Source organism: Pongo pygmaeus, chromosome 2, assembly GCF_028885625.2.
Source record: "Pongo pygmaeus isolate AG05252 chromosome 2, NHGRI_mPonPyg2-v2.0_pri, whole genome shotgun sequence".
Classification (NCBI taxonomy): Eukaryota; Metazoa; Chordata; class Mammalia; order Primates; family Hominidae; genus Pongo; species Pongo pygmaeus.
The window spans coordinates 70,499,808-70,516,923 of NC_085930.1; the positions used below are offsets into that span (position 1 = coordinate 70,499,808).

At 36.2% G+C, this 17,116-nt stretch overlaps 1 protein-coding gene across 5 annotated transcripts in view; it reads right to left on the reverse strand.

Moving 5' to 3' along the window:
* GRM7 (glutamate metabotropic receptor 7) overlaps positions 1–17,116 on the reverse strand; it is an 888,658-nt gene that overhangs the window by 281,326 nt on the left and 590,216 nt on the right. For all 5 annotated transcript variants that reach the window (XM_054482695.2, XM_054482693.2, XM_054482694.2 and 2 more), the window contains exon 6: positions 7,764–7,964. In XM_054482695.2, the coding sequence (XP_054338670.1) occupies positions 7,764–7,964 (201 nt within the window). The remainder of the gene's footprint in view (positions 1–7,763; positions 7,965–17,116) is intronic.

Below are 17,116 nucleotides of genomic sequence, written 5' to 3' on the forward strand. Positions count from 1 at the left end.
GGGCTAATACTGGACCAATATTTCCAGTAGAAAACAATGCTCTATTTCGTGCCATTTACAAACTGAAATGGTGCTTTGGCCACACATAGATTCAGCCATTGACCCAAATTGGTGGCACCAAAGCAATGCTGCTCTGAGAATATCAGTGCCCTCTCCCAATGTGAGCCCCAGCTTGCTGTTGGGAAAAAAAAATTGTTTATAGTGACAGAGAAATTAAAATTAGATATCAGTTAGAAGAGGGCAACTTTGGTGCAATGAAAAATACATTTGTCTGGGGAGCTGAAAGCATTGTTAAGTCTGGTTTTGAGGTATAAGCAGATAAAACAATGATAAAAATAAAAAGTATAAAAAATCATTACCATCTATTGAACACATATTTTAGCGTCATTCTTGTGTTGAGTTAGTTGTTTGTGTGGGGACGTTCTCAACATCATGGCTGCTTCCTCAAGGTTTGGCATCTTTTTTTTTTTTTCTTTTTTTACTATTTTAAGCATACTTTTCCCTGTCTGGTTAAGATGCTGCCATAACTCTCATTTGAATATGAATATTCAAATTGCCTCAGTATCCATCTCATCCTGTCTCTGTCTTGTCACCCTTGATCTACGTATTTGAGGGCAGTCTTCATCCATTGCCTGTTTTTGCGTTCTAGACAAACAAGGCTCTACAACCTGAACCACTTGAGTGGCTTACTATGCTCCTGGAACTACCAAGAACGGGCTTACTGAGTTCTCTTGCTTATACTCACACACTCTTCAAGTTAACAAATCCAACTCTGTCACAGGAAACATATCTAGGTAATGCCCTGATACAGTTTGGCTGTTTCCCCACTCAAATCTCATCTTGAATTGTAGCTCCCATAATTCCCATGTGTTGTGGGAGGGACCCAGTGGGACATAACTGAATCATGCGGGCAGTTTCCCCCATACTGTTCTTGTGGTAGTGAATGAGTCTCACCAGATCTGATGTCTTTAAAAGGGGTTTCCCCTTTCGCTTGGCTCTCATTCTCTTTTGCCTGCCACCATGTAAAGACGTGCCTTTTGTCTTCCTCCCTAATTGTGAGGCTTCCCCAGCCTCATGGAACTGTGAGTCCATCAAATCTCTTTTTCTTTATAAATTACCCAGTATTGGGCATGTCTTTATCAGCAGTGCAACAGTGTGAAAATGGATTAATACATACCCTGAACCCCAATAAAGGCTTTGGCACACTGGCTCCTTCCTCCCTCTCTGCTCCCCACCTGCTGGTTAAATGCTTATACCTAACTGGTATCTAATTTAAATTTCTCCATCACTATAAACATTTTTTTATTTTCCAAACAGCAAGCTGGAGCTCTGGGAATGGACACCAATCTCCTATGAGCAACACTGCTTTGGTCCCGCCAATTTGAGTCAACAGCTGAATCTGTGTGTGGCCAAAGCACCATTTCAATTTGTTTTTTTTCTGTCTTTTACCTAGACACTACCCCCATAGACCACAAAGGCACCCACTTTATCATAATAGGGATCTCTTAAGCCTGCTGTGTGTAAGAATCAACACAAGTCTTTCCAGTATAGGGAGAATATAATGACAACAAAAACATCAATAACAACAAAAGATTTTTAATATTGGCTTTCTGATTTCAACAAGCCTTGCGAGTACATAAGAAGAAGAAATAAAATCTGGATTTCACATGTTATTAGCAAAGAAATGAGAATCCTGTCAGTTTGCACGAAGACATTATTATTCAGATACTCACCTTTTTCTTTCACATTGGATACTAGGATTCATGTTGTGCTTTACTGTAATTCTATAGCTTCTATTCATTAAACAACATGATTTGAGATTTTCATAGTCTTTGAGAGGAGAAAGGAAGAATATTGGAGGCCTGGGGCTCCAGAAGAACTCAAGTGCACCAGCTACATATTCATCAGAATGGGCCCCATCACTTAATCTTTTTCCCTTCTTGCAATCTTTGTTAGAAGAAATGGTCTTGTCATGCCCTTTCCATTCTCATTAAAGTTCCGGTTCAAAAAAAAATTAAGGCAGAAGAGCTGCATACTTTATTTAAGTGATGACTTGTAATAGCACATTGTGTGGCTTTGGCCTTTTTGATGGATTCTCTAATGCAGCTGTCTTATTATTTCCAGTTTTTAATCCCCATATCTCCTTTTTAACAGCATCCATGAACTTCTTAAAAGAGAATAAGAAACATTGTGTTCAATGAACTCTGTATTTTAAAAAAGTCCAGAGGAGATAACGAATTCACCAAAGGGGAAGTGATTCCCCACAGAGATGCCCACAAGGCATTAGAGCCAAGATGCAGGTACACTAGGGCAAAAGAAATAGGGCCACCTGACAAGATGGGTAACAGACAGTAAAGGACCTACTGGATGAGAGTGTCTGAGTTTCTTTCTTCTTGGACAGAGAAGGAATAGAGATTCAGATAGCCCAGATAATAAAACAGTCTTCTGCATCAATGTATTTACCAGACACATTTTCTGTTCTCATTTTACCATGCCATGCCACAGATTCCAGGAACGTTGCATTTGTTCGGGTTCCTGATATCTCTTTCTGCCCAAGAAACCACTCTGAATATTAGTACTCAAAACAGTGACAACATTTATTTTGTAATTTGGTCAGAGCTCTGTGGGGACAGCAGCTCTCTGGTCCACTCATGTCAGCTGGGGCAATTTGAGGCTCTCATGTCTGACAGCCTGATATTGATATTGGTTAACAGGTGGGATCCTCAACTGGGGTTGTAGCCAGAACATGTGGCTACATGTGGCCCGTCAGTGGAGCATCTAGGCTTCCTCCCAGCATGGTAGCCATGCTCATAGTCCAAATGTTCCAACAAAACTAGACAAAAACATTTTGCCTTAGAAGTCACAGTGCTACTTCCAAATTAGTCACAGGCTCACTCAAAGGGAGGAAAAACAGATCTCACCTCTTGATGAAGGAAAGCTAACATCATATTGCAAAAAGAGCATGTGAGATCTGCCATCTCTACAAAATATAACCTACTCCAATTTGTTTTCTAGAAACTAGTAAATTGAAGTACAGACATGCTTCAGATGAAATCCTTCTTTCTATAGCTATTATTTGAGATTTTACAATCAAGACACCAAATTTGTTAAATTTATATTCGATGGGCCAACATAAAGATAACTAAAATGAATTTAGGCTTGGAACTTTGCATTGATTTGGGATGCAGGAAAAATATCTAGGCATGATAAAAACTAAATTACCCATTTCTTTCCTCAATGCATAAGAGGAGGCTAAATACTTGATGAAACTGTATCAATACCTTTAGGGTACGATATTATCATTTCTTAAATTGCTACTTTGGCAAATGTGAAGACCAGAATTATTAAATTATACTCTGCTATCTGGAACAAAACTCCTATCTATACAGAAAATTTTGTACTAAAGTAACAGTGAAACATAATCTCAAGCTTATTGAGACAAAGAAAAATCAAAATCCTCCTAAAACATGCAAAATAAAGTTTAAATTTTTCACAACGGATTGGAAAAAGACTTGAGTTCTAGATCTGTGTCTGTCCTTTGCTAGTTATGGAGTCTTGGACAAATATTTTCTTTTCTCTAGGATTTGATTTTTTAACTAAAAGTCAGAAAATTGAATGAGTAAAACATGCCAAGTTTTTTTCCCCTCTAACCTTTGCTCCTGTAAAGTGACATAGGACTCACTGATTAAATTTAGCACAGCTTCTTTGCTTTACAAAACTTTTGAGCCCTGTCATCCATGAATACTGTAGTGTCTTGGGAGCCAGAAGTCTCTTAGTTGTCATATGGAAGAAAAATATATCCTCAGAGAAAGAAGATTTTGTTGACCATAGAGTATGATTACAATGATGACCAAAAAAAAGAGAGAGAAAAAATTAGCCCTTCCTGAAATTACCATGCAACCTCAGATCTAAGAGGAGGCAGCAGGAATGATACAGGAAGCCCTTCCTCTCAACAACTTGAAGAATAACATTCAAGGAAGCAGACTGTGGACTTAGTTGTCCTGTGTCTCAAGTATAACATCATCGCTACCTAGCTGTATGGATTTGAATATCGTAATTCTTAAATTCCCCATGAATCAGTTTCCTTATCTGTTTTAAAAAAGGGAAAAAATAGCATCCTAAACCATTGTGAGGTTTTAAAGATAAAATAAGCCAATGCATAAAATGTTCAGCAGTTTCTGGCACACAATAACCACTTAATAAACATAAGCCCTATGAATAGCTCAGTTATTCTGGCTATGTCAATAGACAAGACCATCTAGACAAAATGGTCTATAATCATTCTCTAAAAGAAGAATCAGGGAAGAACCATCAAGAAAACTCACCAAACAAATTTTATTTTTGTCGCTAGTGTAAGAATATTCATACATATCCATGAACCAGAATAAAAAATCCAGAAACTGACCTCAGCAAATGAAATATGATGCTTGAAAAAAATAAAATTTATATTTGTTTGACTCTAGGAAAACTGGTTATACAAATATTAGGAGATTCTGTAACTTCAAGAAAAAAATACAGAAAGAACATGATTTGTAGTTGACCTTCTTTCTCTCCATCAAAACTAGGAAACTATTGGTCCCCATATTGAATGTGGTTCCCCTTCATTCAGATACTAGGTAACTCCTGGAAGATTGATAATGTTGTGGGTTTTAAATGAGTTGTTATTAAGAGAAAAAAGTAAAGAGTTTTTTTAAAATCATACTATATCTAAACCAGTAAGCTAACACTGATAGAATGCTATTAAAATTAATCTGTAAATGTTATTAAAATTACTCCACCTTCCCATTAGTGTTTTTTCTAGCATAAGATTAATCAGTATTTCCACATTACATTTGATAGTAATACTTTCTTGGTCTCTTTGAGTCAGAAACAGTTCCTTTATCTATTATTCTCATGACCTGGACACTTTTGAAAAGTACTTGCCAGTGATTTTATAAAACATATTTTAATTTGGATTTGTTTGATGTTTCCTTAAAATTGATTTAAGGTAGGCTTTTTGGCAGTAAAACTTCAGAAGTGATGCTGTAATCATGCCAGTGTATCATATCAAAAGGCACACAATGTTCCTAAGTCTCATTAGTCATGATGCCCACCTTGATTACCTGTTTTACGTGCTATCTCCCAGTTTTCTCCACTACAGAGCTACTATTTTCTTTTTGGTTATTCATATGTATCTTGGTGAAAGGTACTTTGAAGCTATGCAAATATCTTGTTTCTCATCATACTGTAACCCAATACTTTTAGCATCCCATGATTCTTGCCTAAAAAAATTACTACTTAGGTCTTTACAAAAGGGCAACTTTGTATTTCCATCTTAACTTTATTCCATCATGCTGCCTATTCTCTTGTATTTGTTTAATTAGTTCAAGTGTTTATTGATATCAGTATGGACTCATGGTTATTTATTTTATTTTATGAGTTATAATCCACTGGGGTCCCAGAGTTGGCCAATGGGATCTCTTCCAATTTGGTTTCTGTGCCCTTTCAACATGACCACTTCAGTTTTTGAGAACTTTCTTATATTCTGGCACAGCATGTGTCAAGCTTATCTTGGGCCTTCCCTGCCCCAGCTCTGGTCCCAACCATTTTTTAAGGGTTCTTTTAAGCTTTTTAATTTAACAATGGTATTTATAAATAAGATCTGTGTGCTACATGTGCTCATTTTTACCAGTGTACCATTGCTCTCAGGCCCTCTCAGGGAACAGAGCCAGGTAGAATTGGCATATATAATACACATATAAAATTTACTTCTATATTTACCCATTGCATGTATATTAAAAACCATACATATTGTAATCCAACACAACAGGGCTCATTCTATATTTCTCTCATTCCTTATTAGTGATTTTTATCTTGGATAATGAGAAACCTGGCTCTCATTATCCGCAATATATATAATTATTTTCTCAGTCCCATTATATACATAGATTAGCTTCAGAATTGTGAAAAAAATACAGATTTACTAGATAGTGTCCAATATATGTGTACAGTTATTTTGTCTTCAGCCTTATATAGTCAAATACTATTTTCCAAAATTACTTGCATTCATTATTTCTTCCTCACCCTCCTTCACTTCAGTTACATAATTTATGTATAATATAATTAAGATTATTTGTTACTGTCTGTGTTGAATGTTGCATTGCTCATACATTCAAGTTTACTTATTTAGCTCTTGGCATGTGAAACATTAAGATGTAAGAGTTGAGACTACTCAAATAGACATTATCAGAGTGTGCTTCCTCCTATGTCTTTTATCCTATTGGCCCATTTTTTCACTTGTCTCTACCCACCTCTTTTAGGAAACCTATCAATTTATAAAAGAGTTTTGTACTTTGAGAAATATGTTTAAAACTTGAAATATGGTTGATGTGGCAAATAACAAATATTACCTCAAGTAACTTGAGTATTGTGATGTTAGTTTATAAGAGAGAGTGTGTGAGAGTGTGTGTGTATATGCGTGTTTGTGTGTGTGTGTGTCTGTGTAGCTTTTCATTTATGGTTCTTGGCTCATAATTACCATAGCCCTTGTTATAATGTTGGGGCGCTTTAGGCCTCAGAAAACAGTTTCTCTTTCTGACCTTCCCCTGCCCTCCTTTTACCAGCGCAAGGCAGGATTCTAACATTCCTCCACCTTTTTGTTAATAGGCTATCAGACCCTCATTTTAGAAGGGTCCTGCCCCATATCCTGGAAGAAGAAATGTTGCACTGATAGACTAAGAAGGATCTGGACAGATAGGCCTCGCTGGGTATTCCTGCTTAGCCTATTAGTATCAGATTATACCCTGTGTGTCCTATGACATTTCTTCATGGTTGTCGATCATGCCTATTCAATGAAATCTTCATAAAACGCCCAAGAGGACAAGGTTCAGAGTTGAACACATGGAGGCTGACAGGAAGGTGAGCAAGAACTCAACTGTGTGCAGGGGAGGCCAGCACACCCCAAATCCCTGGGGACAGAAACTCCTACTCTCAGGACCCTTTCAGACTTTGCCCTAGGATCTCTTCATCTGGAGGTTTATTTGTGTCCTTTAAAATACCCTTTGTAATAAATTTAAGTAAGTGTTTTACTGAGTTCTGTGAGTTGCTCTAGCAAATTAATCAAACCTGAGGAGGGGATTGTGAAAATTCCAATTTATAGCCAGACCATCAGAAGCACAGACAAAGCAACCTAGGGTTTGCCACTGTCATTGCAAGTGGCAAGGGGAAGAGTCTTGGGAACTAAGCCTCCAACTTGTGGGGTTTGACAGCATGCCAGATAGATCATGTAGGAATTGAAGTAGAGGACACTCAGCTTGTGTTCACTGCAGAATTTATTGCTAGCTTGGTGTGTGGGGGAAACCTCTCCACTGACATTTGGTCACAGAAGTCTTCTGTGTGAATTCTTGTTGTGGTATGAGAGCAGGGGAAAAATGGCTTCAGTTTTTCCATATTCAGAGGTACCTACAGCAACTGCTCCTTTCCCTTCCTCTTCCATCCTATGCCCACCTAAATTCACCAAAGAAGAATTTGGCTTTGTGCAAAACAAACAAACAAACAAAAAATCTCTATTTCAAGAAAATGAGACCAAACCATAACCCCCAAACATATTTTAACTCTTTCTTTCATTCATTTGCTCATTCATGCATTGATTCAATCATTTAAAGTTTTATAATCAAGCAACTTTTGACATGTATTTTAAAGTAAATAATAATAGACATTTAAAACTTATGAAACAGAATGCCAACGCTTAGGATTCCAAAAAGGATGGATTTTTGGAGACTCACCATTGAAGTTAACATTGCGGATATACTTCAGCAACTTCTTGCCTCCAGCTTGCTCCATCTCTGGGCAGACACCCCGGTAGTCAGCACAGAGATCCTTGTTCATGTGGTGAAGGGCATGAGCCATAGCATAGACTGCATCAATCACAAACTGGACTTTACCCTCCTGCTCATAGTTGGAATCTTTTCCAATTCTCTCCTGTCCTGCACATGAAAACAAGAAACACACACACACACACACAAATTGGCATTGAGTAGAATGTCCAAATTTAAAAGTAAACTTTCAATTATGCTTAAAGAAAACACTGCTTCGGTAAGTACAGTAATTCAAGCCACATTTGCCTACCACATGATAGCCAGTTGGTATCCATATCCAGCTACCATGTTAGATTTCTCTAATGGTTTGTAGTATTTTACTTTGTGACACCTTACTATTCAAAATACAGTGGTCCCTTAGAATAAAAGGATCTTTGAGATCAGAAGCTGGGTTGCCACATTCAAACCTGAAAAGCTCGCTTACTCTAGAAAGGCCAAATGGATAATGACAGAAAACAAACTAAATTCCACACCTGAACTCATTACTTTCTACACACCTATTGTACTGTCTCTGTTGCCTGTCTCAATTGTTAGTATTACTGGAGATTCAGATGCTCAGGCTAGAAACATTGATGTCCATTTTCTTTCTCTTCTCTTTCACAATCCCTGCTCTCACATATGTAAGTCGAATGAATTCTAGCAGTCCTACCTGTGAAGTACTGAACAGTTTCAAACACTCCACCAATGGCCTCTTTACACCTCCCACCATTTTCCATCACGTGCAATGCTCAATGTCTCCTTTCATCCATTCATTCCTCCATGTTCACCTTTGCAAACTACAGAGCTAGTCACATCATTCCTACACTAAGAATCCTTCAATGGCTGTCTACTGACTACAGATTAAATTCAGATCCCTTTTACTGGTAACAGTAGATATTTATCATTTTGCTCCCATCTGCCTAATAATGATAACAACTGATATTGACTAAGTGCCCACACTGTGTTGAAAACTGTGGATGTGGGATTTTTATGTCATCATCACTTCGTGAGGTAATTTTTTTTTATCCTTATGATACCAATGGGAAAGCTGAGCCTTATAGAGATTAAATCACCTTCCAAAGGTCATTTACAGGTAGAGCAATGATGATGGCCCAGGCTTATCAGACCCCAAAGCCCACATTCTTTTCATTACCTGGACCCTGCCTACCCTCTCACATTTATTTTCCTTTATTCTTCCAGATAGGTGTGACTATTGTTGCTGTTAAACTATCTTTGCTCATGCTGTTTACTTTGCCAGGGAGATCCTTCCTCTTTGCTTTCACCATCATATTTAATTCCCAACTGTTTGTCACACTGAGGCACTCAGTCACAATTCAACATTCCCATAAAACATTTCAAATCTTGCTTATAGCATTGTCAATATAGAATCATATTTTAAAGCTCTACCAGGTGTCCAAGACATTTTTCTTGTTTTTACCTTTGGATCTCCACCATTGAACATAGCATTTGGCATCCAGTAGATACTAAATAACACTTGTTGCATTAAATTATGCATTCATTAAGTACATGACACCAGTAGCTCTCTCTAGACCTCTTGTCCCTCTATGAAGAATAATTATCCACAAATTGCATTTCACTTTCACAGGAATATTTTCCAAATTGTTTTCTATGGCACATTTGTGTAGTGAAGAAACAATAAGAGTTCTACAACCTCAACCCCTTTTCCTGCAAAACACACAAAGGGTTCCGGACAGCCACTGTGCTAAAATGTTTTAGGTTGCTTCATTGAGAGACTTTTCCAGAACATTTAACATATAACATAAAATGTAGTCACCAAGAGGGAAATTCAGAATTTCCCAAATTTACTTGAATTTGTATTTTTCCATTACAGAGCACCATTAATATCTCATATGCCAGAGAGTTGTGTTTTATATGTATCTCATTTAAATACCAAATCAACTTTATGCTCACTGCCTGTCACGGGATCTAGGGTTTTTCAGTGTATATAGTATAGGATTTTTTTTTAAAGACAAAATTTATCATGAATTTATGCAGCTACTTCCCATTCAAATTCAGGACTACAGAGTTTTTGCTTAACTTTGACACTCTTAAATCTCTACTTCCTTCCTCTCATGAGGAAAATCTTGGTTCTTAATGATACTGTTATGATTATTCATTTGCTTTATCCCATAATATACAGATAACATTCTTAGAATAACAATCATGTCTAATAGTCTAAAAAGTATAGAACAGCCTTCTGCATATGCCTGTATGTGTTTTTCATGTTTTGCCTGAGTATTTTGGGGAAGAATTTTGAGAAGTGGAGGAGCTTTGTCAAAGGGTAAATTCATGCGTATTTTTTATATATATAGGTAAATTCCACTCTAAAAGGGTTGCATCATTTTGCTGTCCCACTAGCAATGGATTTGAATGTTTGTTTCCCTGCAACCTCAGCAACAGAGTATGCTGTCGAACTTTAATTTGCATCGATCAGGTACGTGAGAAAGGCTACCACAGTGTATTTTTATTTGCATTTTTCTTGTTATAAAGGAAATTGAGCTTCTTTCATGTGGAAAGATGAAACTTGTTTCTTTTTTTGTAAACTGTTCATAAATAAGCCAATTCTGATAAAAAGTTATTGGCCATTCTCTTCTCTATTTAAATTTAATTAGATATATTAACTCTTTGAGATTAAGTTGCAAATATTTTTCCCAGTTTGTCATTATTCTTTTACCTCCTTTAGGTATCTTTTTCCAAATATAAAAATTTATTCATTTCTTTCTAATAAAATGTATTGATTTAGTTTTCTCTTAATACTTCTGGATTTTGAATCATGGTTAGAAAAAAATGAGTCCACTTACAGAGTACAGAAGTTTTCATCCATGTTTTCTCTTAGTACTGATATAATTTTTTTAAGTTAAATATTTGATTCACTTGGAATGTGTTTTGTTATGCAATGTGAGAAATGAATCAAAATTTTCTCTCTTACCATATAGCTATGCAGTTATTGTAATATATGACAGTTCACCTTCTCTTGCTGATTTGAGGTTTTGCCTTTACTATATGTTAAATTTCCATATGTGACTGGGTCCACTTTTGGATTTTTAAAATCTGTTTCATGGTTTACCTTCTCTATCCATGCACCAAACCAGAGTTTCAATTATAAAGGCTTTATAACATATTTTAATAACTGTCAGAACAAGCCCCTCTGTGCCAGATTTGTTGATTTTTAAAGATTTTTCTGAATAATTTATTTCTTCCAATAAAATTTATTAACCATTATCTTCAGAAAGAAAATCTACCAACTTGGTGGTCCATTTATTGGGTTTCTGTTGTATTTAAAAGTAAACTCACCTAGAACAGAAGCCGTGCTCAGGTTGAATCTTCCTATCTATATCTTCATTTGCTCAAGTCTACTTTTGCTTCTCTCAGTAGTGTTTAAAGTTTTTCTCATATAGGTTTTGAATGTTTCTTGCAAAGTTAGCCAAGATGTTTTATTCATTTTTGCTATTATAAGTATGGTGTTATTTTTCATGAATCATTTTACTGGTATTTCATCTATATATAAAAGCTATTCTTTGCTACGTTGTGGCTGTTTTACTGTTTTCCAACTTTCTATTATGAAAAATTTCAAACATAGAGCAATGTTAAAAGAACTTTAGAGTGAACCCACTAAATTCTAACATTACCATTTTACTATATTTATTTTATAAGGCTATTCATTTTTAATATGAATTTTATAACCTGCTACTTTATAAATTTCTCTCATTTTTTATAGAACTTAGAAAAGGCAATCTCGGAGGCATTTTGACCATTATAAAATATATACTATGAAATAGGTTCAGACTAATAATTGAGGCAAGCCATTTCTAAACTACACTAATAAAGACAATCATCCTGGAGAGAATGCCTTGAAAAATAATTGCATTATTTTACATAATAAAATATTTTATTATCTGTGAAACATTGCAGGCTTTATCCCTCTCTCACAGAGTCTCCAGGTATGTTAACATATTAAAGGCTCTGAGAAGACTTATGCATTAAATTTGTCTTTGGAGCTAATAGGACTTGAAAATGTAGTCTTATATCAACAAAATCAGAAGTGACAAGTTTATGTTTTATAAAAAGGACTTAGGCTTTATTTTCCCTAGTGTGGCATTCACAAATATTTGTCAACCTCTGAGTCTTTGACTACTCATATACCATCCCTACTCCTCCCCTCCCAACTGAAATCTGATTCTGTTCAGATATTGGAGGCCACCAATGTGAGTGAGGATTTCTGGACTTTTCATTGAGTTAATCCTGATTTGTCTAAGCCAATCCAATCTCCTCTGCAAGAACTGGTTTAGGAACAAGGGATAGAATACAATTCTAGCCAATGAGATATAAGCAAAGAGTTTGCTGGGGAATTTCTGAGAAAGTTTATTTATTCTTACAAAGAGATTAGTCAATTGTATAAAAAATCCCCCACACCACACCCTGCCCACACACCCTGCAACTACTCTAGTCATTTTGTAGTCTTGAGGAGACCATAGCATACCAGTGACAACAGGATAAATACTTGATAGGGAAGTGAAAATGCAACTGAGCTGTGAGTTAGCCAAGCTTGAAATCACCCTCCACATGGTCTTCCGAGTAATACATGAAATGGTTTAGCCACTTACTAAAGCTTGATCGTCAGGATTTTCCAGGTTTATTTAATTACTACACTTCTTATTCATATACCCATTTACAAAATTCTAAGGGACTAGCATTAAACTCACCCACACGCACACTGAAATACAGTGTTAAGAAATATTTTCAACAACATAGCTTGAAGTGGACCAAAGAAAAAGCAGCTTTTTTTCAATTAATTCTCCGTTAATAAGAGGTTCTTTTGATCTCTGTGATTTAATAATACATTATTATATTCTTTATTTGGAGGAGGTTCATCCTTTTCATCACGTTTTCTAGGAAACAGTATGCGGTTTAGATAAAATGAGAACTCTGAAGCATTATCTTTTACCTCTCTAGTATGCAAAGCTTACCTTTTCAAGTCTCCTGATTTTCTTCTCCATTATTACTTTTACCCAAAGAGTACAGTATTTATCTTTAAAAGGCACATTCTTTTAACCTTCTGTTGTATAAATTGTCAGTTGCATTACCAAGAATAACCCATAAATTCTTTCACTCTCAGAATTTCTAATGGTCATGCTGTGGGGAAGATCTTTTCTTTGAAAGACCTGTTTAATTTGCCCATTCAGCATACTGCTCCCTCAGAATATATGCCTTAGTTAAAATGTATCAGCAAATTATTAGGATAAAAAAGATATGGAAAATGAAAGACATAATGGATTTGAAATCGTTAATATAAAAAAAAATCCTGGTCGAGCACGGTAGCTCACGCCAGTAATCCCAGCACTTTGGGAGGCCGAAGTGGGCAGATCACCTGAGGTCAGGAGTTCAAGACCAGCCTGGCCAACATGGTGAAACCCCGTCTGTACCAAATACACAAAAATTAGCCGAGTTGTGGCGTGTGCCTGAAATCCCAGCTACTCGAGAGGCTGAGACAGGAGAATTGCCTTGAACCCAGGAGGTAGAGGCTGCAGTGAGCTGAGATCGTGCCACTATACTTCAGCCTGGGCTACAGAATGAGACTCTGTCTCAAAAAAAAAAAAAAAAAAAAAAACAAGACCAAAAACAACAACAAAATCGTGTTTCAAAAGGAAAACCAAAAGAAAGAGATGGAGTTATGAGAAAACAAATCAAAGATGTTTACTCATGTAGACTGAGACACACAGATGCTAGAAAGATTCAGCAGATTTGAACAACTGGCATAAGGCTTCTCATGTGTTTTTAAGGAAGTGAATAATCGAAATTTTTATTTCAAATATAAATTGAAGTGATTTGCTTTGGAAAATCTGATCTGAAGCTGTGTATACTTGTGCTGGCAGTGCTTTTAGACTTTGCATTACACAATTTTATTAAATGTAAAGCCTCAAACTTAAATATTTCTTGAGGCTGAAGTCCTGAGTAGTAACAGCATATAATTAACTTAAATATTGATGTTTGGATCTATTGTAAAGGATAAATGCTTTAATAAATAGTAAATGAATATATTACAAGAGCTTTGAAAAGAGAGTCAGGGCATATTTTATTTGTGACAAACTGCTATATTCTGGGTGAAGGGGACACAGGGACAGCAGGGTGAATATGGAGTGTTATAGAATGTTCCTGGGTTCTGAAAGTGCTACAGTAACCCAGAAAGCCTTATTACAAAGCTGCTGCAGCTTTGTAATATTTAAAGATAAATTTAAAGATAAATAGATAAATAACTCTGTCAACTGGGTATTGTTCCCCTCAAGGGTATGCATTTCTCTTTATAAAATGAATATTAATGTGAAACTAAGATTCTGTGTTACATTGAAGTTGACTTTGGTGCATCTTTCATAGTGTCCACATTTAGAGAATCCCAGAGTAAAATCCCATGGCCTTGTGAGAATTATCAGTAGAAGCAAAGTCAGAAGGTCTGGAATGAGCCAAAATATCTGCAGTATTGCTGTGCCTCTATTTGCAGGTGAAGATAAGTGAGAATTGAATGTGATGAGCAACTCCTGAAAAGAATGCTGGGGTTCACAGGGGGTCATAGCACCACCAGCAGCACGTGTTAATTGCGAACTTTCTGTGCACCAGGTCCTGTGGAAGACTTTTCATGACTTTTTAACCCTCACAGCACCCTTCTGGGATAAGTATTATAAATATTATTTTCTCAATTTGTCTTCCATTTCTTGCCTCTGTTACTTTATTGCCCATTATAAAAAATGAGCCAAATGGTTTCTTCCCTATCCACACAGGGAAAAGGGACAGTCTTGTCCTCCTACCCCCACCCCCCTTTAATTCTTTTCATTTTCAATATTAGTTCAGAGCCATAAGTAATCTAAAAGTTCATGCTGGCCATGATTTTTATTTACATCCTCTTATATCTACTGAATGTTTCAGCAGAATTTCCTGCAAGGAGGAAATGGATTGTTTTGACAACCACCATTGTATTCTTGCTTGACTTCCCTTTGGGCGGAAAAGTTAATGCCCAGAACAACTGACACAAGGCTGGCAGAGGAAGGAAGAAAACAACGCAGAAAGGCCAGATGACTTACCCATTGATCTTCCAGCTTAAATGACCAAAATTTGATTGCAATTGAACCATTAACATCCTAATGTTCTGCAGAAGTACTGAGTGCTCTGTTAAAGATTCAACAAGAATTATAGCAAAGGAGAAAAACTGTCTAGCCAAAACCCATTATTTCTAAGCATTTTTCAACTAGGATGCTTCCTGGGGGGCTATTCATTTTTACTTAAAACTGTGTTTTCTTCTGCAATTCCATTTTCAATTTTCAGGTAAGTGCAAGGAAAGATACATGCAGTGAATAAATGTGTGTTGGGAGCAGGGGGTGGATGGTGGGTATATGTTTAGGTACAATGCACATAGAGACTGAGGTTGAAAGGAGGAATGTTTCGGTTTCAATGTTTACACACTCCAAACATGTGAAAGGTGTCCTGAGAGACTCCACCAAGGACTTTATGGCCAAGAGCAATTTGTTGTGGGTAATGCCAATCAGTTCAGTAAAGGTAAAAACACCGTTTGTTACTAAAACTGACATAAAAAAACTTAATATACCTTGTTACCAGACAAACAAACAAAAAGATATGGTTTCCTAAAGAAGCACATAGATTTAGTTTCAATGTCTTACATAGATGTCCTTCTCCTAAGCTTTCTTAAGCCAAATTTCTACTTCAACAATTTTGATTGCTCCTCTTCTACAAGCCGTAGAATCATTGAAAAAGAATTCTTTCTAGAACAGACTTAAAGAAATGTCTCTATAGATGCCTGTCCTCTTAGCTCATTCTTCAACCAAACCTCCTTCAGTAAGGAAGTTGTACCACTCTGAAACTCTGTTTATGCCATCCCAGGAGTTGTATTCAGGTTGAACTTTCAGGATATTCATGAATCTGTTTATTCACAAATGCATTAAGAAGCCAGATGAAATAATGAATCTGTGCAATTATCATCAATCGTTGCTAAAAGCATGAGATAAAAGGACGATGGGAACTTTGCAGTGAATAGATCAGGTTGACAACACTGAAACCACAGCTTAATCTTTTTTCCTCCTCCTGTTTTGTTCTTGACATTAGCAAGTTTTTTGTTTGTTAGTTTGGAAAATGGCATTGCATACATATGTAGGCATGTAAAACAACAATAACAAAAAACTTCACAAAAACATTAATTTTCGGAGTAGAAAGGAAAACTTCACCTTGTAGTCTTGCCCCTAGAATAGTCCCTCTTCTAAATATAACTACTCTCATTTCTTATGTTAATAACACACAAAATTAATAAACAGATTGTATGTGTTTTCTAAAGTGCTGCAATACTAAATGTATACCACCAACTGGTAGAAATTCTGTCAAATACATAACCAAATCAACACAGAAAGAAAGAGAGAGAGAGACATAAACCTGATCAAGCTCTGGATCTATGTATTAATTTACAGGAAATGCAGAAAACAAAGAAAATGTAAATCAAAAGTAAAATTCAGTTCCCAATAATAAGCTGTTTTGACAAATGGCAAGAAGTAAAAAGAATGGAGGGAAACATATTTAGATTACAAAAAAATTGAGAAACATATCAAATAAATGTGGGATGTGCAATGTATTTAGAGCCTGATGTGAAAAAAAAATTTTTATAAAGACATTTATGAGAGAAGGAAGAGACTAGCTATTCCATGATGATAATGAACTATTGTCTTTTGTGTGTATTGTACATTTTTTGAGAGCAATTATATCTTAAAGTTGCATGCTGAAGTATTTAAAATAAAAGCATATGTAGAGGTTTACTTTGAATTGGCCAATGGTGAGGAAAAAAATATGTATAGGGTATCTGTAAAAATAAATTGGCCAGATGTTGACAGCTGTTGGGGTTCAGTGATGGATACATGGTGATTCATTACACTACTCTTTCTGTTTTGTGTTGGTCTGAAGGATCACATGATGCTCATGAAAATAAAAACAAAAGAGGGAGAAGACCAGAAAAAGAGAAGGAAGTAGAATAAAAAGAAGAAGAGGAGGAGGATGGAAAAGAAAATGAGGAAAATAAAAAAGAAGATCAAGATGGTATAAGGGGGAAACAGGGAGGGTATGGCGGGGGAGGCAAGAGAGGAGATGAAGTTAGTTGCATCTAAGGATATCTGCCATGTACCAGACACAGACACTCTACTAAAGATGAGGGATACAGATATAAATAATTATACAACATGTTGTCAGCTTTCACAGTTCTACTCAAACACTTC